Below are 19,116 nucleotides of genomic sequence, written 5' to 3' on the forward strand. Positions count from 1 at the left end.
ATTTCAGAAATTACAAGGTGACTACACACATCACTTGGATTCTAGGCAAATATTATTATTATTATTATTAAAACATTTAGTTTCTTTGGGACTGCTGCAGAGGTTTGAATATTTGTCTCTGAGCATGTTTAGATGATCCACTGTAATGAAATAATAAGCTATCAGAAATTCAAGGTGACTAACTGTCTTTACTGCTATTTGAAATAAGCTTCGACAGGATTTTACCATAAATTGTGACAAACAAATTATCTGGGTTTTATGCAACACAGAAGTGTGTGTCTAGTATGCACAAATGTATAGAATGGAGCATTATAGAATGGACACACTTAAAATAAGTATCCCGTACCGAGAGACAAACAAGAATATTGATTGTACCAAATTCTTGACAAGAAAAATATAGTTGCAGGTAAAGTTATCATTTAATCTTACCATACAATACACTATTTCATTACTTCACAGGACCATAATATTTGGGGAGTCTGTACAAATTCTGGTATGCATCTGCATATATCTCCTCAACATTACAGGGAAGATTGGGAACAGAATAGAAACAATCCAAGCTGAGTTTGGTAATCCCCCATGGTGGCCCCACTTCGTTCTGCTGTATTTTCATGTGTTCATCTGCTGTGGTCAATGTTTTACATTTCCTACAAGGATTGCTGTGATATGGACGGAATCACACTTGTGTGTTTCACCAATTTCCCAAGTTTTTTCCTCAAATCGTAATTAAAAATTCAAACATTTTTCTTTGTTTTGTGTGATGATATTTTTCAACACTTGAATCCTGCAAAAGACTTGGACACAGTTGATGGCTCTCAGTTCAAATACCTTTGCCAACCTCAAGAGTCATAAGCCCCACATTTTGCACAGTCAAGTTCAGGTAGAATCCAGGGCCTAGATTTTCGAAGCTCTCTTAGTGCTAAGATAGTCGTAAGTGCCATAGCTTAACATTAACTTACGACTATCTTTCGAAAATCTAGGCCCTGGGCCCACTTGCACAAAGTGATCTTAGCGCTACGACTGTCGTAAGCCTAAGTTAGAGAATGGGAGTTACAATCATCGTAGCGCTAAGATCGCTTTGTGCAAGTGGGCCCTGGCCTGGAGGGAAGGAATCGAGGAGGCAATCACAGCGGACCAGCAAATAAACAACAAACATTCTGTATCTTCATCATTTATGTATTCATATTTCAAAGTGACATTTTTAATGCGCTACGATCATGAACTGATAAAATGGACGGATGGGATTTATTGTGAGAAACAAAACTCATAAGTACAGTAAGATGATAAATTATGTTTTTAAACAAACGCTTTACATGAAAAATGAACAGACGGAAGAGGACCTAAAAGTCTTATGGTTATAAATCCTTATCACGTATTGTACTCCATGACAAAAATAAAATTATGACATGATTGCATTAAATAAAACAACATGGGAAGACACCAATTGAACAATACTGGGGGCGTAACAGGGGAGACAACAATGCTAGCAGCTGGCAACAATACACACTCACCACTATGCAGATTCCTGTTATCTTGAGCGAGTATATTGGGTTTAATATCACAACACAACAGGTGAATGAAACAACTTTGGCTAGACCAAGTGAAAAGGACAGACTTTTAGGACAATCTAAGTGTAGACAAGTCATAACCCAAGATAATTTTTTTGCCATGTTTGCAATGTGTAAATGGGTGAAAATCAGCTTGGCTCTAAGACTTGTTCATGTATAAATATTTGAAATATTCTTCATGTAAACCCCTATAAATGAGGCATTTTGACACATATTGTTATAAACTATAAACAGTGTTGTCAAGACCCAAAGAACAAAGTCTAGTTCTCAGTCAATTGCACATATTTTATAACTTTTAAAATAATCAAATTCTGCAGATCTTGTGCGCACTAATCCTATCTTGTCCTGTACAAGTAACAGTAGCAGCCACATCTTGCCACATTTCCTACACTATCATGACGTCTTCTCAAACTTCATATCAGGAGAAAGTGATGGAACAGATGCATACATGATCAAGGTACTGAACGTTCTGATACTAAAGACAAGGTTCTACATCTATATGGAATGTCATAAATTATTATGCAAGCACATTTTTCCGGCTACCTGATTGGTCTAGAGGCAGTCACGTGACCATCAACAGAAAAGCATATTGACTCCAACCATATCCGACCAAAAGTCATATTGACTTGAGTTACTAAAAATAGATTTTGACGTCACGCTATGACGTTATTCTATTGTTTACATGTCACAGTGTTGACATAACGTTATTGGTTTGTAGCAAAAATAAAATAACTTTTCTTGTCTAAATGGACATGTTTTGGTTTTTAGAAGCTTTCTTTCGGTAATTACATAATAAAGCAATTATGTATTGGTGAATTTGTCCTCGGTCAATTTTGCTTTTCGCGGGTCCATAAAAACAGGTATTGACCTCATCACCAGTCTATAATTGTATACTATACTGATTTGATTAATTTTATAACAAAAGACACATGGCTCTGTAGCTCACCCGAATGGTTTTGAAATATTTCTTATGACAAAGGTCACAGTAGGTTAAACACAAATGGGTAATAAATTCAATATGGCTTTGTGGTCTCCATGTTTAAAATTGGATAATGAGAATAATGTAATTTTTAGAGTAAAATTGATATTTTATACTTATCCTGACTCATGCTCTTTTGCTTGTCTTCTTCTTCTTGCGAACATAGTGGAACACTTGTATCTCCTTATTTGAAGCTCCCTTCAAAATAAAATCACTAATTGGTACTCACCACGAGTTGCTCCCCTTTGTCTCCCCTGGCGGGAAAGGTGTCGCCACCCTCTGGCCATGTGCTCCACTCTCTCCTGATTTAGCGAGCCCAACACTTGAATTTACAGGGGGAGGATGGGAGGGCTAACCTCATGAGTCAGGATAAGTATAAAATATCAATTTTACTCTAAAATTACATATTTTCCTTTATCCTGACTCATGCTCTTTTGCTTGTAGCATCCCAACGGAACGGAGGTGGGTAACAGAATACTTTGGATTTATAATTAGTGATTTTGTATAGATATACTGTAATATCCCCTCACGGAACTTCATGAAGGCTTAAATTTAGGATGTTTCCTGTATAAAAGAAAACCATAGGTTATATAAAGCCATTAAAGGGGAATTACATTATGAATATATTGAACAATACATATAAATTATATATATATATATAGGTGACTCTGATAGAGGCACTGAAATTGACTATATCCAAGTATATGCTTAGGGTTGAATACTTAAGCTGAACATATATACATAGCCCTAAACTCCGTGAGAGTTATAAGCTAGATGAGTATGTATAAAATACATATTAATCTTGTGAGGATAATATTTTAACGCCACGAGGGACTGTCAGTTGCTGAGCGAGGACCAGTGGTCCGAAATGGTGAATGCCAGAGACATCTTCTGTAGTGATGTCTCTTAGGTAGTGATTAGCAAATACCATGTTAGATTTCCAATAGCATCCTTCCATGTCGTGTTCAAGGAACAGTTACCGTGTAGTAGGGCGAGGGTAGAGGCCAGTGCCCTGATCTCATGTGGATTTGATGCTGTTGGTGGGTCCAAGCCTGCTGCCTTGTAGGCCTGAGGAGAATGACAGTCCTTATCCAAATAGATATTGTGGTCCGTGACACTTCTGTTTGATTAAGTAGGCGATAATGGGATGAATAAGCGTTTGAGAAATCTTCTCCTTGTTTTGGATCGTCAGAAATAAACTTTGAGCTCTTACCGACACAGTGATAGGTCTTGTGTATCTTGTGATCCGAGAATAGAGGATAGCCGGGATGTGGAATAATCTGTCTGGTTGACCTGGCAGTTGATTTTTCGCGATGAAATCCCATCTTAATCCGAGGAGGTGCGCTGTGTTATGATTGTCATCAAACTGTATCCTCTACCAGTAATCCAGAGCGTGAATTTCAGACATTCTTGCTGCTGTATAGCTTATAGCAGAAACAATGTTTTCTGTGAGAGAAATTCAAAGTTTGTCGATTCCAAAGGTTCATAGACCTCACTTTCGTGAGGTGTTGTAACACTACATTCAGATCCCAAGCTGGAAGTGGAACTTCCGCTTTGGTCCTCCAATCGGAAAGCTCGTAGTAAGGCCAGTAACTCTGGAGATCTTGTCAATTTGACACCCGTTCTCATGGTGATTACAGAGCTAAGCGGCAAGATATGTTGATATCGTTGAACCTTTTAAATGTTTGTTTTGGCGTAGGTAACACAAATAGTCTGCCACTTGAGGTTGTGAAGCCTTTCTTGCTGTAAACCCTTTCTTTGTTGCATAATTTTCGAAACTGTGCCACTTGTGTCGCCGTACAAGTTACGAGTTGAGTAACGTCAAACGCAAGCGTGACTGCTTTTGCCGCCCTGGCAGAATATCCTCTCTTGTTTAAGCACATTTGTATACAGTCCATACGTGTAGTTGGAACATTGCTGGGTTTCCGTGCACTTGTTTGGTGTGAGGATGAATTAACAGGTTTGCTTGGCAGGGTAGCTCCAGTGATGGTAAACCCGATTTCTTGAATTAGTATGGGAAACCACGTTCTGGCCGGCCAGTAGGCCACCAAAGTGAGTTGTGGTGGCTCTGTGTTTGTCTGATTTTCTGTAATACTTGAGGTATTATTGCTGGCGGAAAACGCCGCACGCATTGAGGCCTTCCATGATAGACTTAGAGCCGTCCGTTGCCCAAGCTTGGGGTCTGGGACTGGTGACACGAATGTCGGTAGCTGATTGTTGAATCGGCGTGGCCCGAATAGGTCTATTAGCGGCTCCTAATTGCTTCGATTATCTGTGCAAAAATTTCCCTGTTGATCATCCACTCTGTCGGTGATGGTAGATGAGGCCGAGAGAGAAGCGTCTGCTAGTATATTTCTGGCTCGGGAATGTGCACTGCTCTGACATGTAGATTTAGATCTTGTATTAAATCCGAACAGTTGAAAGCTTAGGTTCAAAAAGGTTCATCGATCTCGCTGAGCCTTGCTTGTTTATATGTAGAACGCCACTGTCGAATTGTCTGTATGGATCATTAAGTAGCATTTTGCAGAAATGTGCTCCAAATGTAGAATGGCGTTGATTACAGCTTTCATTTCTAGACTGTTTATATGGAGTTTGCATTCTTGCTGATTCCATAACCCTGATATCGTGTGGTTGGTGAGATGAGCTCCCCAACCTTGGAGTACGTTACGTCTACATACAGATGGGTTTTGTATTCCTGCTCTGCTAAACAAATCCCTTCGCAGACATTCGATTTCTTGGTCCACCATAGTAGATGTGGTCTGAGATGTTTCGGTAGACTGAATGGTTGTACATCGTTGAGATGTCGTTGATGAGGACCTGTAGGGGCGTAACTGTAATCTGCCTGTGACAGTCATGTCTTGGGCTGATGTGAAGACCTAGTAGGCTCTGCCATTATCGCGCGGTGGGTAACGGAGAGAGTAAGAGCTGGTGGAATGGTCTGTTGTATCTTGAGCCAACGGTCTTCTGGTACCATAATACGGTTTGCGATTTGTGATGAATCGAATACCTAGGAACTGTAGGTCTTGCGATGGTACTAGGTCCGACTTGCATAAGTTTACTAACCAACCTAGTTGTGTTAGTAGCTTTATGATGTAATTTAACTGTAGTTTGAGACGCAGTGGATCTTGATCTACTTGTATCCCGTCGTCGAGGTAAAACGCATTCGCGTAGCCCTTGACGATGTAGAAATTTGATAATCGGTTTCGTTATCCCGTTGAATAGCCAGGGGCTGATGATATTCTCGAATGGGAGTACTTTCCACTGGTAATGTAGCCCTTCTAGAGTAAATCGTAGGTATTTCCTGGAATCGGGATGAATGGGGATGTGCAAGTAGGCATCCTGTAGATCTATGCTGCCCATGTAGTCCATAGGACGAATCATCTGGCGTAACTGAGGTAAATGTATCATCTCGCGAAACTTCGATTGGTTTGCGTAGATAGTTCTTGTTGAAAAAGCTCATGTTGTAGATGAGTCTGTATTTCTCCGTGGAGTTTTCTTGGGAACTAGGAAAACTGGGGAGTAGAAACCTGGTTCGGCGTTTGCTTGATCTATTACTTCTATGGCCTGTTTGGATAGGAGTGATGAAACAGCCTCTTTATCTTTGATAGTTGTTATGCTTTGTAAATCGAACTTGGGGGTTTGATTGTCAGCGAGCTTGGCCTGTAGAGGAGGGATCACGAAATCCGTGTTGAAGAATGTTGGAGACGTAAGGGTCTTGCAGTATTCCCCCAGTTTTCCCAGTGTAGTTGGAGGCGCCCACCCACTTGAGCTGGTTGTACTGGAACGGCTGGGGGTGGAAGACTCCAGTCGTTCCGAACCTGTGTTTCAGCGTCTATAATTGCGGGAACCTCTGGGTGTCCTGCCTCTTCCTGATCCTCCTCTATATAGTTGCCATATGGGGCGACGAAAAGAATCTTTACCTCTAGAGCTGGCTATCTTCCTGTCTCTTGCTCTTTGTAGGCCCGTGAACTTAGATCTGCCTGAGTATCTTTGTGAAGTCTGCCGAATGGCAGCTGGCTAGTGTGTCCATCGATCTAATCATAAGGACTTCCCTGGAATCCTTAGAGACTTCCTTGGCGACTTTGTCGATTTCTCCGTCAAAGATGGATGTTGTCAATTGGCGGGGCTGTATAAAGTGGGGCTGTAAAGTTCTCCCCCAATTACAGGAGGCGAGGAGGCCTTGACTGACGAGCTAAGGTCAGTGCTGCTGAAACAGATGTAAGATGATCCGTTAAAACTGCTGATCTTTCTTTGCATAAGTAAGGCAGAATAAATCATTCTATCATCTTCCGTCGTGGAATCCCGGAATCTAGTAATAAGAGTCTCATTGATCGTCCTAGATCTATTTAACCCAAAGAACATACGCCTGCGTCATGGTTTCTATATGAGCTAACTTGCGATCATCCATCTTGTAAATCTTGTTCTTTACATCGCTGATGATCTTATAGTTCTCTCATCGATGTCCTGGGCCTTGTAGAAGGAGTCCATGTTATCGTGGAGAACTTCTTGGCTTGAAAAGTTGGGCAGATGTGGTATCTGAACTTTTCGTAGCTTTCTGGAAAGCTGCATCTAGATTCTGTGGCTTTTCTACCGTCAGATCGGGTCGATCGGGTAGAGTGATTGCATCTGGATCATCTTCCTTCATCAAATACGTCTGAGCTGTATTGCCACTTTTTAGATGGTGATGTGAGATCTGAGGTTATTGACCATCCAATACCGTATCTCTGCATCAGAAAATATGATTCCTCCATCATCCTCAAAACCATCATCATTAATAAATTGTAGATGCTCTTCGGGACTGCGCAGTAGCTGTCTGTATATCTGATGAGGTTTGTGGCGATCTAGTTGACTTGTGTGCGCCAGCTCTATGTGGAGATCTGATGGGTGATCGACCTGGTGATGAACGGTGGAGAGATCGATCTATGGGATGATCTTCGGAGACTTGTGGAGGTGAATGTTGATAATTCCGAAGCTCTTCGCAGTCCCTCGATGTTCTTCTAGGCGATGAAGATCTGGAATCATATGTCCTTCGCCGAATGCCTTCGCGAAGCTTCATTTGCGTCCGGTCCGGGATCGATGATATGACCTTAAGGCTTCGTGATGTCTGATGGTCTGAGTCCATATCTAGAGATGAAATCGAAGATGGTGATGATCTCTCCGCCTTAGCGAAGGCCGCCCGAAAGGCTGTACATCTAGGTCCTTCGTCCAAGGTGGTGCGGGACTTCGCGCCGGCGAAGGTGACATCGTCTTGGCTGCTGCGTTGGCGGGGGTGCCTCTGGGGTGCTGTCACGTTGGAGCCTTCGCGAAGGCTCGGACCCTGCTTGCGCAGTTTGTAGTGGTCCTCCATGATGTTCATAATCTGCCGCATCATGTCTTCTGGGATGATCTGTGACGAAGTCGTCGGCGTCTTTTCTGCGATGGGGTTCACATCAATGACGTCTGACGTCGGTGTAGAGGCATCAGGCTGCATGGAGATCTCTGCAGAAGTCACAGTCGCTGACACCGGTCGCTTCTTCTGCGTGAAGTCGGGATGATTATCGGCTGATCATCGTAGAGGCCCAACTCTGCTGCTGGAACGATCTCGGCTGAGAAAGTTCTTGCTGTCTTCGTGGATTTCCCTTTGGAAGTCTGCGCTGCCCTGGAGTGTCCTCAATCTGCGTTGAGGCGGCGATGAAGAGGCCTCTTAGACTTAGTCTGCAATGACGGGATGTCTGGGAGGCCGCGTTCTTCGAGGTAACGGACTTGCGTCCCGTTCCTCTGCCGCAGGGGTCTCTAGCAGAACACCAGGCGGGAGAGGGTCGATGCTAGCAGCTGACTGGATGGAATATCTGGACTCTCTGCCATGTTTTGCCCTTGTTTGGCGTGGATCTATCTGCAGCACGCCTTAAGACGCAAAGATGATATTTATTAAATGCAGAATGAGATAAATTTATGCAGTAACTGCAACGTGAATTAAACGCACACAGTAGAACAACTAGGGCATATTACATGTGGATCGGAGGCAGAAAAGCGTAATCTACAAATCGTTACAGATTTTCATGAGCGTAAAGCTAGCTGAACAATCACGAATAAACGTGAATAAACAGTAAAATCACGATAATTAATCAATACAAATAGTAAAGGATACTAGCTATACCTCTATAGTAACCTATGAGAGGTAAAACTAAGAGATTATCAAAGGATATGTGTGTAAGGAGACACAAGGCGCTCTCACATCCTGCTCACTGGGCGAAGAAGGAGAGAGTGGAGCACATGGCCAGAGGGTGGCGACACCTTTCCCGCCAGGGGAGACAAAGGGGAGCAACTCGTGGTGAGTACCAATTAGTGATTTTATTTTGAAGGGAGCTTCAAATAAGGAGATACAAGTGTTCCACTATGTTCGCAAGAAGAAGAAGACAAGCAAAAGAGCATGAGTCAGGATAAGGAAAAATTTGCTATTTATATAGCGCCATATTCGCGCACCACACGGAGGCATGCTTAAAATACTACTTGAATATCACCCATGTTAATGAATCAGTACATCTCTATAAACAATTTTTTTTAAAATAAACATAAATCATGAAATCCATGCAAAGTTCTGACTGTGTAGGCCATAAAGTTTCAGAGATATTGAATATGTTAAGTCTACGCCAGATGAATGGACAAGGAACAATGTGCTATGGCAGAAGCTCACCTGAACTTCCAATTCAGGTGAGTTAAAATTAGTAAACATAACTACCGGTACTATTTTTCTGGAATGTTACCTTAGTCAATATGGTTTTCACCGCTTTTAACAATATTCCATCAATATCATGGTGGAGGACACCAGAAATAGGCTTCACACATTACAGCAATGCAGGGAATCAAACCCAGATCTTCATTATGATGAGCAAACACTTTATCCACTAGGCTACCCCACCGCCATGGAATGCTATGAGTGACAAATGGATGGTATAAGCTCCGTTTGCTGTCAGTCAATAGTTGAATGATGACCAATCCCTAACAATAAATAGTCATATTAAAATACTCTCCTACTCAAAGAAGTTGAAGAACACTTGTTTCATTTATGTTGTTGTTAATCTGTCAGAGTATCACTAAGTGAATGCAGTGAAGCATCAGATGGTTGTTAATCTGTCAGAGTATCACTAAGTGAATGCAGTGAAGCATCAGATGGTTGTTAATCTGTCAGAGTATCACTAAGTGAATGCACTAAGTGAAGCATCAGATGGTTGTTAATCTGTCAGAGTATCACTAAGTGAATGCAGTGAAGCATCAGATGGTTGTTAATCTGTCAGAGTATCACTAAGTGAATGCAGTGAAGCATCAGATGGTTGTTAATCTGTCAGAGTATCACTAAGTGAATGCAGTGAAGCATCAGATGGTTGTTAATCTGTCAGAGTATCACTAAGTGAATGCAGTGAAGCATCAGATGGTTGTTAATCTGTCAGAGTATCACTAAGTGAATGCAGTGAAGCATCAGATGGTTGTTAATCTGTCAGAGTATCACTAAGTGAATGCAGTGAAGCATCAGATGGTTGTTAATCTGTCAGAGTATCACTAAGTGAATGCAGTGAAGAATCAAATGTTCTTTAACTTCTTTGAGTAGCATATTTGTTCAGTTCAAACAGAAATACAATGAAAAATATACTTATATTAATACTGTTCCTGATTAGTAACAAGACACCAAGTGAGACATTAAGCACTTGCTCAAACTGTTGATCACTGGATTGTTTGGTCCAGATTGATTATTTACAGACTGCCGCCATATAGCTGCAATACTGAGTGAGGCATGAACAACAAACAAATATCAAGAACTGTCTTTCCTGAACTCAAGAAGAAAGACTCCACTTATGTTAGTGTTCAATACATATGGGGGTCCTTGTCTTAACACTATTGACGAAGATTAATGACCTCCTTACTGTCACATACCACAGGAGAAAATCCTAGGACCTACCACTATCACCCTGAACACTGTTACTTTATTTTGGTTTCAGCTAAGATGCTAAAAGAGCTATTTCTAATTAGGCCACACAACAACAACAAAAAATTGTAGCAGTGATCGATATCCTAATAATACCACATCTTACAAATACAAGCCTCTAGCAAACTATAGCAAACTATAGGCTCACTAGACAATAAACATGGGAAGACGAAAGAAATGGGTTCTTCAGGGATATCATTCCCAGAGATGAGGGTGTGAAGTTTATTCAAAGTCTAACATATATATCATGTTCCCAGTATTGGTTGTGAGGAAGGATGCAGTTGCTGATGCCTAAGAACAGGGACGCATCTCATCACCTTAGCACGGCCCAACTTTGTTTCTTGTTTTAATAATGTTGTATTATGTATATGTTAGTAACTGTGTCAAGGATGGAAGCAAAAAATAGCAAAAAGGAATCTTGACAGGGTTGATTTGAGGTTAAACTTCTAAATATTATTCTTCATCTAAACTTTCAATTTTTTATAATTGAGTGTTCCAGGTTTCAGTCTGATCAGTGAATGTTCCAGTTCTCAGTCTGATCAGTTCCAGGTCTCAGTCTGGCCATTAATTGTTCCAGGTTTCAGTCTGAACAGTAAATTTTCTAATCTGATGAGTGAATGTTCCAGGTCTCTGTCTGACCAATAACCAGTCCAGGTCTCAGTCTGATCAGTGAATGTTCCAGGTTTCAGTCTGACCAGTGAATGTTCCAGGGTCCAGTCTGATCAGTGAACATTCCAGGTCTCAGTCTGATCAGTGAACATTCCAGGTTTCAGTCTGACCAGTGAATGTTCCAGGGTCCAGTCTGATCAGTGAACATTCCAGGTCTCAGTCTGATCAGTGAACGTTCCAGGTTTTAGTCTGATCAGTGAACGTTCCAGGTTTTAGTGTGATCAGTGAATGTTCCAGGTTTCAGTCTGATCAGTGAACATTCCAGGTTCCAGTCTGACCAGTGAATGTTCCAGGTTTTAGTCTGACCAGTGAACATTCCAGGTTCCAGTCTGACCAGTGAATGTTCCAGGTTTTAGTCTGATCAGTGAACATTCCAGGTTTTAGTCTGATCAGTGAATGTTCCAGGTTTTAGTCTGGTCAGTGAATGTTCCAGGGTCCAGTCTGATCAGTGAACGTTCCAGGTTTTAGTCTGATCAGTGAACATTCCAGGTTTCAGTCTGATCAGTGAACATTCCAGGTTTTAGTATGATCAGTGAACATTCCAGGTTTCAGTCTGATCAGTGAACATTCCAGGTTTTAGTCTGATCAGTGAACATTCCAGGTTTCAGTCTGATCAGTGAACATTCCATGAGTGAACATTCCAGGTTCCAGTCTGACCAGTGAATGTTCCAGGTTTTAGTCTGATCAGTGAACATTCCAGGTTTTAGTGTGATCAGTGAACATTCCAGGTTTTAGTCTGATCAGTGAATGTTCCAGGTTTTAGTCTGATCAGTGAATGTTCCAGGTTCCAGTCTGATCAGTGAACGTTCCAGGTTTTAGTCTGATCAGTGAACATTCCAGGTTTCAGTCTGATCAGTGAACATTCCAGGTTTTAGTATGATCAGTGAACATTCCAGGTTTCAGTCTGATCAGTGAACATTCCAGGTTTTAGTCTGATCAGTGAACATTCCAGGTTTCAGTCTGATCAGTGAACATTCCAGGTTTAAGTCTGATCAATGAACGTTCCAGGTTTTAGTCTGATCAATGAATGTTCAATGTCTCGGTCTGATCAGTGAACGTTCCAAGTTCCTGCATTCTACAAAGCTTCAACTAGTGTTTCACAGAAGCAGATTTTGGCATGACTAAGCTGCATACAGGACAACTGCTCTGGTTTCAAATGACATCATACAGACACTGGTTAGTTGAATGATCCATATGTAGTGCAGCACTGGAAATTCAGATGAGTATTCCTATGTATAGTTCCATTCCATTACCCCATGGCCATATCTCGGTTGTATTATGCCAAACAGACTGGACCCTTTGGCCATTATGGCTTTGTTTAGGAAATGAGATCTTCTTCTCACTTATCACTAACTTCCCACAGATTTACTCTTGCTCATCAACTTGGACTTAACAACCAATCAACTTCTTTTCCGAAAGTGAGTTCACTGTGATATATATATTGAAGATGTTTACCCTCTATAAGTTTAATTGAATTAGAACACAGTCCAAATTAACTGCTAGCTTAAACAGATATTTTCCGGGAGTACAAAAACAGAAGACTGACTGACTAGTTTGGTTTTACGCCGCTTTTAGCAATATTCCAGCAACATCACGGAGGGGGACACCAGAAATGGGCTTCACACATTGTACCCATGTGGGGATTCGAACCCGGGTCTTCGGCGTGACGAGCCAACGCTTTAACCATTAGGCTACCCCACCGCCCCACAAAGACAGAAGAGGAAGTTGTGATGGAACTACATGTTTCTGCTGTATGTTAGATGGTAAGTCAATTTGGTAAGTGGTGATGTCCCTGCTGGTTCAGATCATGAAAGAATAGTGTAGTTGGACTGGATGTACAGACCAGTGGTCAGTCAACAAGATACAAATGTTTCCTGGGTATTTACCACGGAAGGAGATTTAATACACCTGACAAACAAAAATGGTCTTTGGTAGATTATACACCTCCACTGACTGTGTTTTTATGGTATGCTTCCCTCAATGTAAAGACCTAGTCTTAAGGTGCTGGGTGTTGGTGGTTTGTGAGGGTTTCTAACACAGCTTTCATATACATTCAGATCAATCTATTGTGAAACAACTTGAGGTAATGTCGTCCCTTGCACACTGGTGTCATCTGTTTCCCTGGTTTACTGAAACAAACAACACATGTATGAGTGAGTTGATCTAAGGCAACACTGCACATATGTTCAGCTCCTGTATACTGCAGGAGGAAACATTCAGATGTATGCTGATGGACTATAACAACAGACACCAGACAATCCAGTGATTCATGTTACGAGCAGCGGTCTATGCACCGACCGAGTCGGACTACCTGATCAGTCATTTAGAATCAGAGAAAATTGAAATATATTATCAGGGATAAAGTCTAAGTGCCTGTGACCCTAACTTACCTTTTTGGACCAAATTTTGTCTGGCTTTGATAAATGCCATGATATCTGCATCTGCCTGAGAGTCACCAGTTAGCAGTATGTTGCTCATGTGCTGTGCAGACCTAGTTAAAACAAACATGCAGGTTAAAGGTGCTCGACAACACACAGTCGTAATACAGTGGACTAGTCGCAGGCATGAAATATTATATACCGTCTAGATTTTCTATGGGTCCAAAAACCTGCGACTGCTTTCCATATATCCCTAACACATCACATGTTCTCTTAAAGTAGTCACATGACCAGCCCCAATGCATTATGGTCAGAATTTATGTTTGAACCTGGTTTGGATGTGCAGGGGGATCTATTACTTTCCAGCTGAAAACACAAGAGGAATGTGTGCATGTAATTGTGCAAGGTGTACCTATAAACTGCAACATCAACTTCACACTTACAGAGATGATAAAACACTCGCCATGTTAACAAGTTATTAAAGTATACTAAAACTCATGGTATTTTCAAAGTAACTTCTAATGATGACTGAGCTAATTCCTTCAACAAACGATGTTACATTTAAATATGCTACAATTTATAACATGGTAACATTAAACTGACAACATCAGTGTTGTGACATCACGTTACCATGGTTACAGTGTCAACATGACCAGTGTTTTATCCACAAGGTATCTCTGCAACCTCACCACTCACTTTGATTTGTGGCCATGATTGGAGCTGACCGACCCCTGTGACGTGTATCCGCTAGACTCCTCCCCATGGGCAGGGGGGAAATTCGATGCGGAGATGTTCCCTGCCACTGTCCTCCTCCCTCGGCTGGAACTGGGGGTCGAGGTAGGGAGGTTTCAGAGTGGACGGGACTGATGACCTCCTGGGTGTAGTTCCGCTGATTGTGCTGGAGGGGGGTGAGGGGTGGGGTGCGCCAAGCAGACTTCACACTCCCCCGGACAGACTGAGGGACGGACTGGTCCTGTGACAAAGGTATAGTTAGCATTTGATGCTTGATGGGCATTTTGAAGTTGGAAGGTAAAATAACAACGTATGGCAAGGATTTACAATGTATATTATTTACAAGACAAGGTTTCTGGGCTACTTCTTGCCCCTTCATCAGGTGAAGTAGCCCAGAAACGTTGTGTTGTAAATAATAGAGAGGTTGTAAATCCATACCATACGTTGTTACATAGTTAGCATTTGTTTGTTCATTTGCTGTTTAATAACTCACTCAGCACAAACCCGTGAAGATCCGGGTTAGAATTGATCTTCAGTAACCCATGCTTGTCGTAAGAGGCGACTAACGGGATTGGGTGGTCAGGGTGGAAACACCATAGTTTCGATTTTCGATAACCATTATCACTATTTCGATCCGATATTTGAATACCTATTTAAATTATTTCCACACAGCCAGAACGTAATTTTGACTCAAACTGCGAGCAGTTTCGAGTGCTGAAATAAGGCTAAACATGACTGGTTGACGCCGGGCTAATTATTCATTGAGAATTGTTGTTAGAAGACATTGCCAAGTTGACAATGGATTTCATGCTAAAAAAGCTGACTCTGAGAGCACAGGAACCCATTATCGCTATGTAGGTGAGGTGAGGTGAAATTGGGTTTAACGTCGTGCTTGAGAATATTTCGCTCATATAACGACGTGCATGCGTGTGTATGTGTATGTGCGGCTGCTTGTACTAGCCCAGACTGAAGCTGGTTTTATAGTGCTAGCCCACTGACATACCATGCCGCAGTGAAGCATGAATACCCCACTCAGACACATTATACTGACTCCGAGCCGACCAGTCCTTGTTGTACCCATTAATGCCGAGCGCCAGGCAGGGACCAACAAGTACCATATTTTAACGTCTTTTGGTGTGACGCGGTCGGGGATCGAACATGCGACCTTCTGCTCTCCAGGCGGACGCTCTAACCACTACACCACGAAGGCGGTCCATCGCTATGTAGGTTAACATAGACCATAGATCTACATACTCTAGTTATATATATGACGTGAGTTAGATGAAATCTGATGTTTTTTCTTGTATGAAGAATCAAATCGAAAATGGTCGAATCGACAGTCCAATATCGAAAATGGAATTGAGGTCTGGGTGAATCGTTGCAGCCCTAGTGGTAATAGCTACAGATTTAGCATTAAGGCTATATAGTTGGAGTAAGCCAGGGCTGTTTCACAAAGTGATAGTGTAAGTTCATTGTAACTCATGCTTTATCATAGATTTTGGAAAGTCGTAGCAATAGAAAACTTCATAGAAGGTGGGTCAAAATTCCAGAGCATCACAACCTACCTGGGTATTAGCAGACTGTTCTGCCCACCAGAGTTCGAAGTCCTTCATCAGCTTGACCTTGGCCTTCTCTAGGAGATGCTGCAGGTGCTCGATCTCCGTCTTCATCGTCCGAAGGTGTGTGAATGTCTCCTTATACCTGTGGTCATGATAGTGGTTGGAATGGCATTATTTGTTTTTCTTTGCTTTGGCCATTTTGGTAAAAGACCTGTCATACCTAGCTCAAATCCGATTTCAGTGAATGAGTTTCCACTAAACCATTAAAAGTGAACAGAAAATCTAAATAAACAGAACCAGTCACAAGACTATCCAAAATAGGGGCCAAGTTAACTATCCCAATTGTCCTGTAATAGATGGGGCAATGTATAAACGGTACTCACTCGGCTTTGTCACCTTCCATCTGATCCCTGAGGCTCTGTTGTATGAACGGTACTCACTCGACCTCGTCGGGGTCTGGGTTGTCGGGGTCAGCGAGGCCTGTAGCAGAGATTAGAGTGAGTGAGTGTGGTTTTACCCAGTTTGCAGCAATATTCCATCAAAATCACAGACGGGACACCAGAAATGGGCTTCACACATAGAACGATGTAAGGAACTGAACCAAGGTCTTCAGCATGAGAAGCGAATACTTTAACCACCCCACCCAACCACTGTAATCACCCAGTGTAGGCTGTCGACATAATAAAAGACACTGGGTGTAACGTTTAATGAGATATCGCATTTACATAAGTTTGAAAAGTGGTCAAAGTGTCATGGTGACCTTGAAGATAAGGTCGTCACACTCCTGTTAGTAATATTTCCCTATTCCCTCTTTACAACTTACTTTGCGTGCGTGCGTGCGTGCAACTCAACTCCTTACCTTGCATCGCCAGCTGCATCCGATGCTGCTCAATCTTACTCTTGGACAAATCTGAAATCACAGACAGAGAAATATGAAACAACTGATATAAATGTAATAAAATCGCAGAATATCTTGCCATATTGTTTATCACCCACTCCCTGAGCCTGTCATGTTTGTTATCTCCCATGTTTTCACAAGGAATAAATATCTGGCATCATTATATGGGTTTTACATGTGCCAAAGACTGAAACACAAGCTCATAACCATAACAGCATTGCTATTCACTGCTGATAGAAAAACCCTAACTGCGCATTGCACAATTAACTTTTTGTTAAATCATTATGATTTTTGTAAAGAGTGGGAGGCTCAAAGTTGAGCAATACAGAATTACTTCCCCTGACTTCCAAGATCAGAATAAGATAGTTCCCTTTTCCCATTCTTCAATGCCCCACCGTGATATTGCTGGAATATTGCTAAAAGTGGCGTAAAACCATACTCACTCACTCCACACTTCAATCAAGACAATTGGAATGTTTTAAAGGATTTGTCACTAGGTGTGCTTTACAATGATTAAACAAGGACTACTTTTTGGAAAAGTGTACTCAAAATATATAGGACCAAAAAGTCATATTTTGGGGATAATCTTGGAAATGCCAACTGAGCAAGTAATTTCACTAATATATCCCTAAAATATTCACGATCCCTAACTATTTTGTTTGGTATATATGTTACAGTATTACTCACTGATTCTAGTTTTGGCTTTATTGAGATTTTCTCCATATACTTTGGCCTCCGCATATCTCTGCTTGAGTATCCTCTTGTTCTCGTCAATCTTCTGGTTCTGCTCGTAGTCTCTCATGAAGATGTCAAACGCCTCCTGTCGGCCCATGGACATGCGCCCCACTGAGGATCAAATGGTGGAATATTCTTCACATGTGAAAGATGATATAATACTGTTCAATATTTTATCAATATTGCTGACGACTTCTTCATCAGCAAGTGATACATATGAATGATCTGACTTAAAATCAGATTATTTCATCCAATATGATACATCTCTGCATGAAAAACAAAGGATACTTGCCCAGGTCACAGCAGGGGAGGGGCAGTGGGGTAGCCTAGTGGTTAAGGCGTTCGCTCATCACGTCGAAGACCTGGGTTCGATTCCCCACATGGGTACAATGTGTGAAGCCCATTTCTTTGTTCCCTGCCATAACATTGCTGGAATATTGCTAAAAGTGGCGTAAAACTAAACAAACTCACTCACTCACACCAGGGGAACTTTTCAATAAATATCAATATGGAAGCTGAAATATTCTAAACATGTAGAAGTGAAACACATAGGCCTAGTTTCTGATTTCAAATCAAAAGTCAATCAATCTTGTCTAAATTGAAATGATAAAGTGCGGAGTGACAATTTTCTTGCTTAAGTTTATGAGGAGTGAGTGGAGTGAGTGAGTTTAGTTTTTACACCACACTCAGCAATATTCCAGCTATATGGCTTCGGTCTGTAAATAATCAAGTCTGGATCAGACAATCCAGTGATCATGAGCATCGATCTGCGCAATTGGGAACCGATGACATGTGTCAATCAAATCAGTGAGCCTGACCACCCGATCTCATGACAAGCATGGGTTACTGAAGATCACTATTCTAACCCAGACCCAAGTTTATGAACCTTATTTAATGCCTTGTCCATGATGTCTGATACTCACAGATCTTTGTCTTGGTCCTTTCCGCCATCTCTGCCCGAGCACTAGCTTTCCCAGAGGATCTCGTGTCTCTCTGACCTTCACCTTCACTGTACCGATTGTCTGTGGCACTATGACTGGAGTAGTTGTGGGAATGGTAACCATTCTGACCATCATCCCCGTTTGTCATCCTGTTTCCCCTGGTTGCAGCCAGGTTGGACCCTCGGTGTGATTCCGAGAGGGAGATGGCATCGGCAGCTCTCTTCTTCTCCTTCTTGAGCATGTTTACCAAGATGTCTGGACACGGTTAAAGATTCACCCAGCAACAATGACAACTCAAACTTCATGAAAAAAGACATATGGATACATCTTTACTTTCTCTCTCTTACTTTATTTATCAATATAAGATCATGGTTTGCCCTGTCAAATTTCTTTCAGAACATATTTTCAATCCAACCACATTCATGTGAACCCTGTTAGTATGGAAATTCCTCCTTCCAGACAATCAGTGTTGGGAAAATTTATATCTGATTAAATGGGTTTCCTGCTGTTGTAATGCGGCCCAGTGTCAACTGGAGTTGTCTCCCTTACAGGGCTGGTGGCTGGTCTCTCCAACACCAGTTTCTGTGGACAAAGGGATCTTCTCAAAACATAACAGAGTGAAAAACCAATACTACATTGCCTTATCACGAATTACTGTTCCCTGATTTGCTGATAACATAGGTCTTGTGGAGTGTTA

The 19,116-nt window shown here is 41.7% G+C and overlaps 1 protein-coding gene and 1 long non-coding RNA gene across 6 annotated transcripts in view; one reads left to right on the forward strand and one right to left on the reverse strand.

The window, feature by feature from the left end:
• Positions 1-11,041: 11,041 nt before the first annotated feature.
• Positions 11,042-11,997, forward strand: LOC124289456. 5 transcript variants are annotated; one of them, XR_006901702.1, is made up of 3 exons: positions 11,042-11,133; positions 11,218-11,273; positions 11,821-11,997. It is a non-coding gene; the product is annotated as an uncharacterized LOC124289456 (long non-coding RNA). The 5 variants fall into 5 exon arrangements; XR_006901700.1 differs by lacking the exons at positions 11,042-11,133; positions 11,218-11,273 and adding exons at positions 11,340-11,413; positions 11,554-11,637; XR_006901699.1 differs by lacking the exons at positions 11,042-11,133; positions 11,218-11,273 and adding exons at positions 11,371-11,469; positions 11,554-11,693.
• A 1,288-nt stretch (positions 11,998-13,285) lies between these two features.
• The window catches only part of LOC124289435 (kinesin-like protein KIF6), a 28,843-nt gene continuing 23,012 nt past the window's right edge, over positions 13,286-19,116 (reverse strand). The window contains 9 exon segments of the mRNA XM_046726052.1: positions 13,286-13,305; positions 13,567-13,667; positions 14,244-14,527; positions 15,852-15,987; positions 16,229-16,325; positions 16,705-16,755; positions 17,431-17,589; positions 18,402-18,674; positions 18,914-19,001. Of these exon segments, the coding sequence (XP_046582008.1) occupies positions 13,286-13,305; positions 13,567-13,667; positions 14,244-14,527; positions 15,852-15,987; positions 16,229-16,325; positions 16,705-16,755; positions 17,431-17,589; positions 18,402-18,674; positions 18,914-19,001 (1,209 nt within the window).

The sequence above is a fragment of the Haliotis rubra genome, unplaced genomic scaffold (assembly GCF_003918875.1).
Source record: "Haliotis rubra isolate DU_JTF1 unplaced genomic scaffold, ASM391887v1 Scf441, whole genome shotgun sequence".
Classification (NCBI taxonomy): Eukaryota; Metazoa; Mollusca; class Gastropoda; order Lepetellida; family Haliotidae; genus Haliotis; species Haliotis rubra.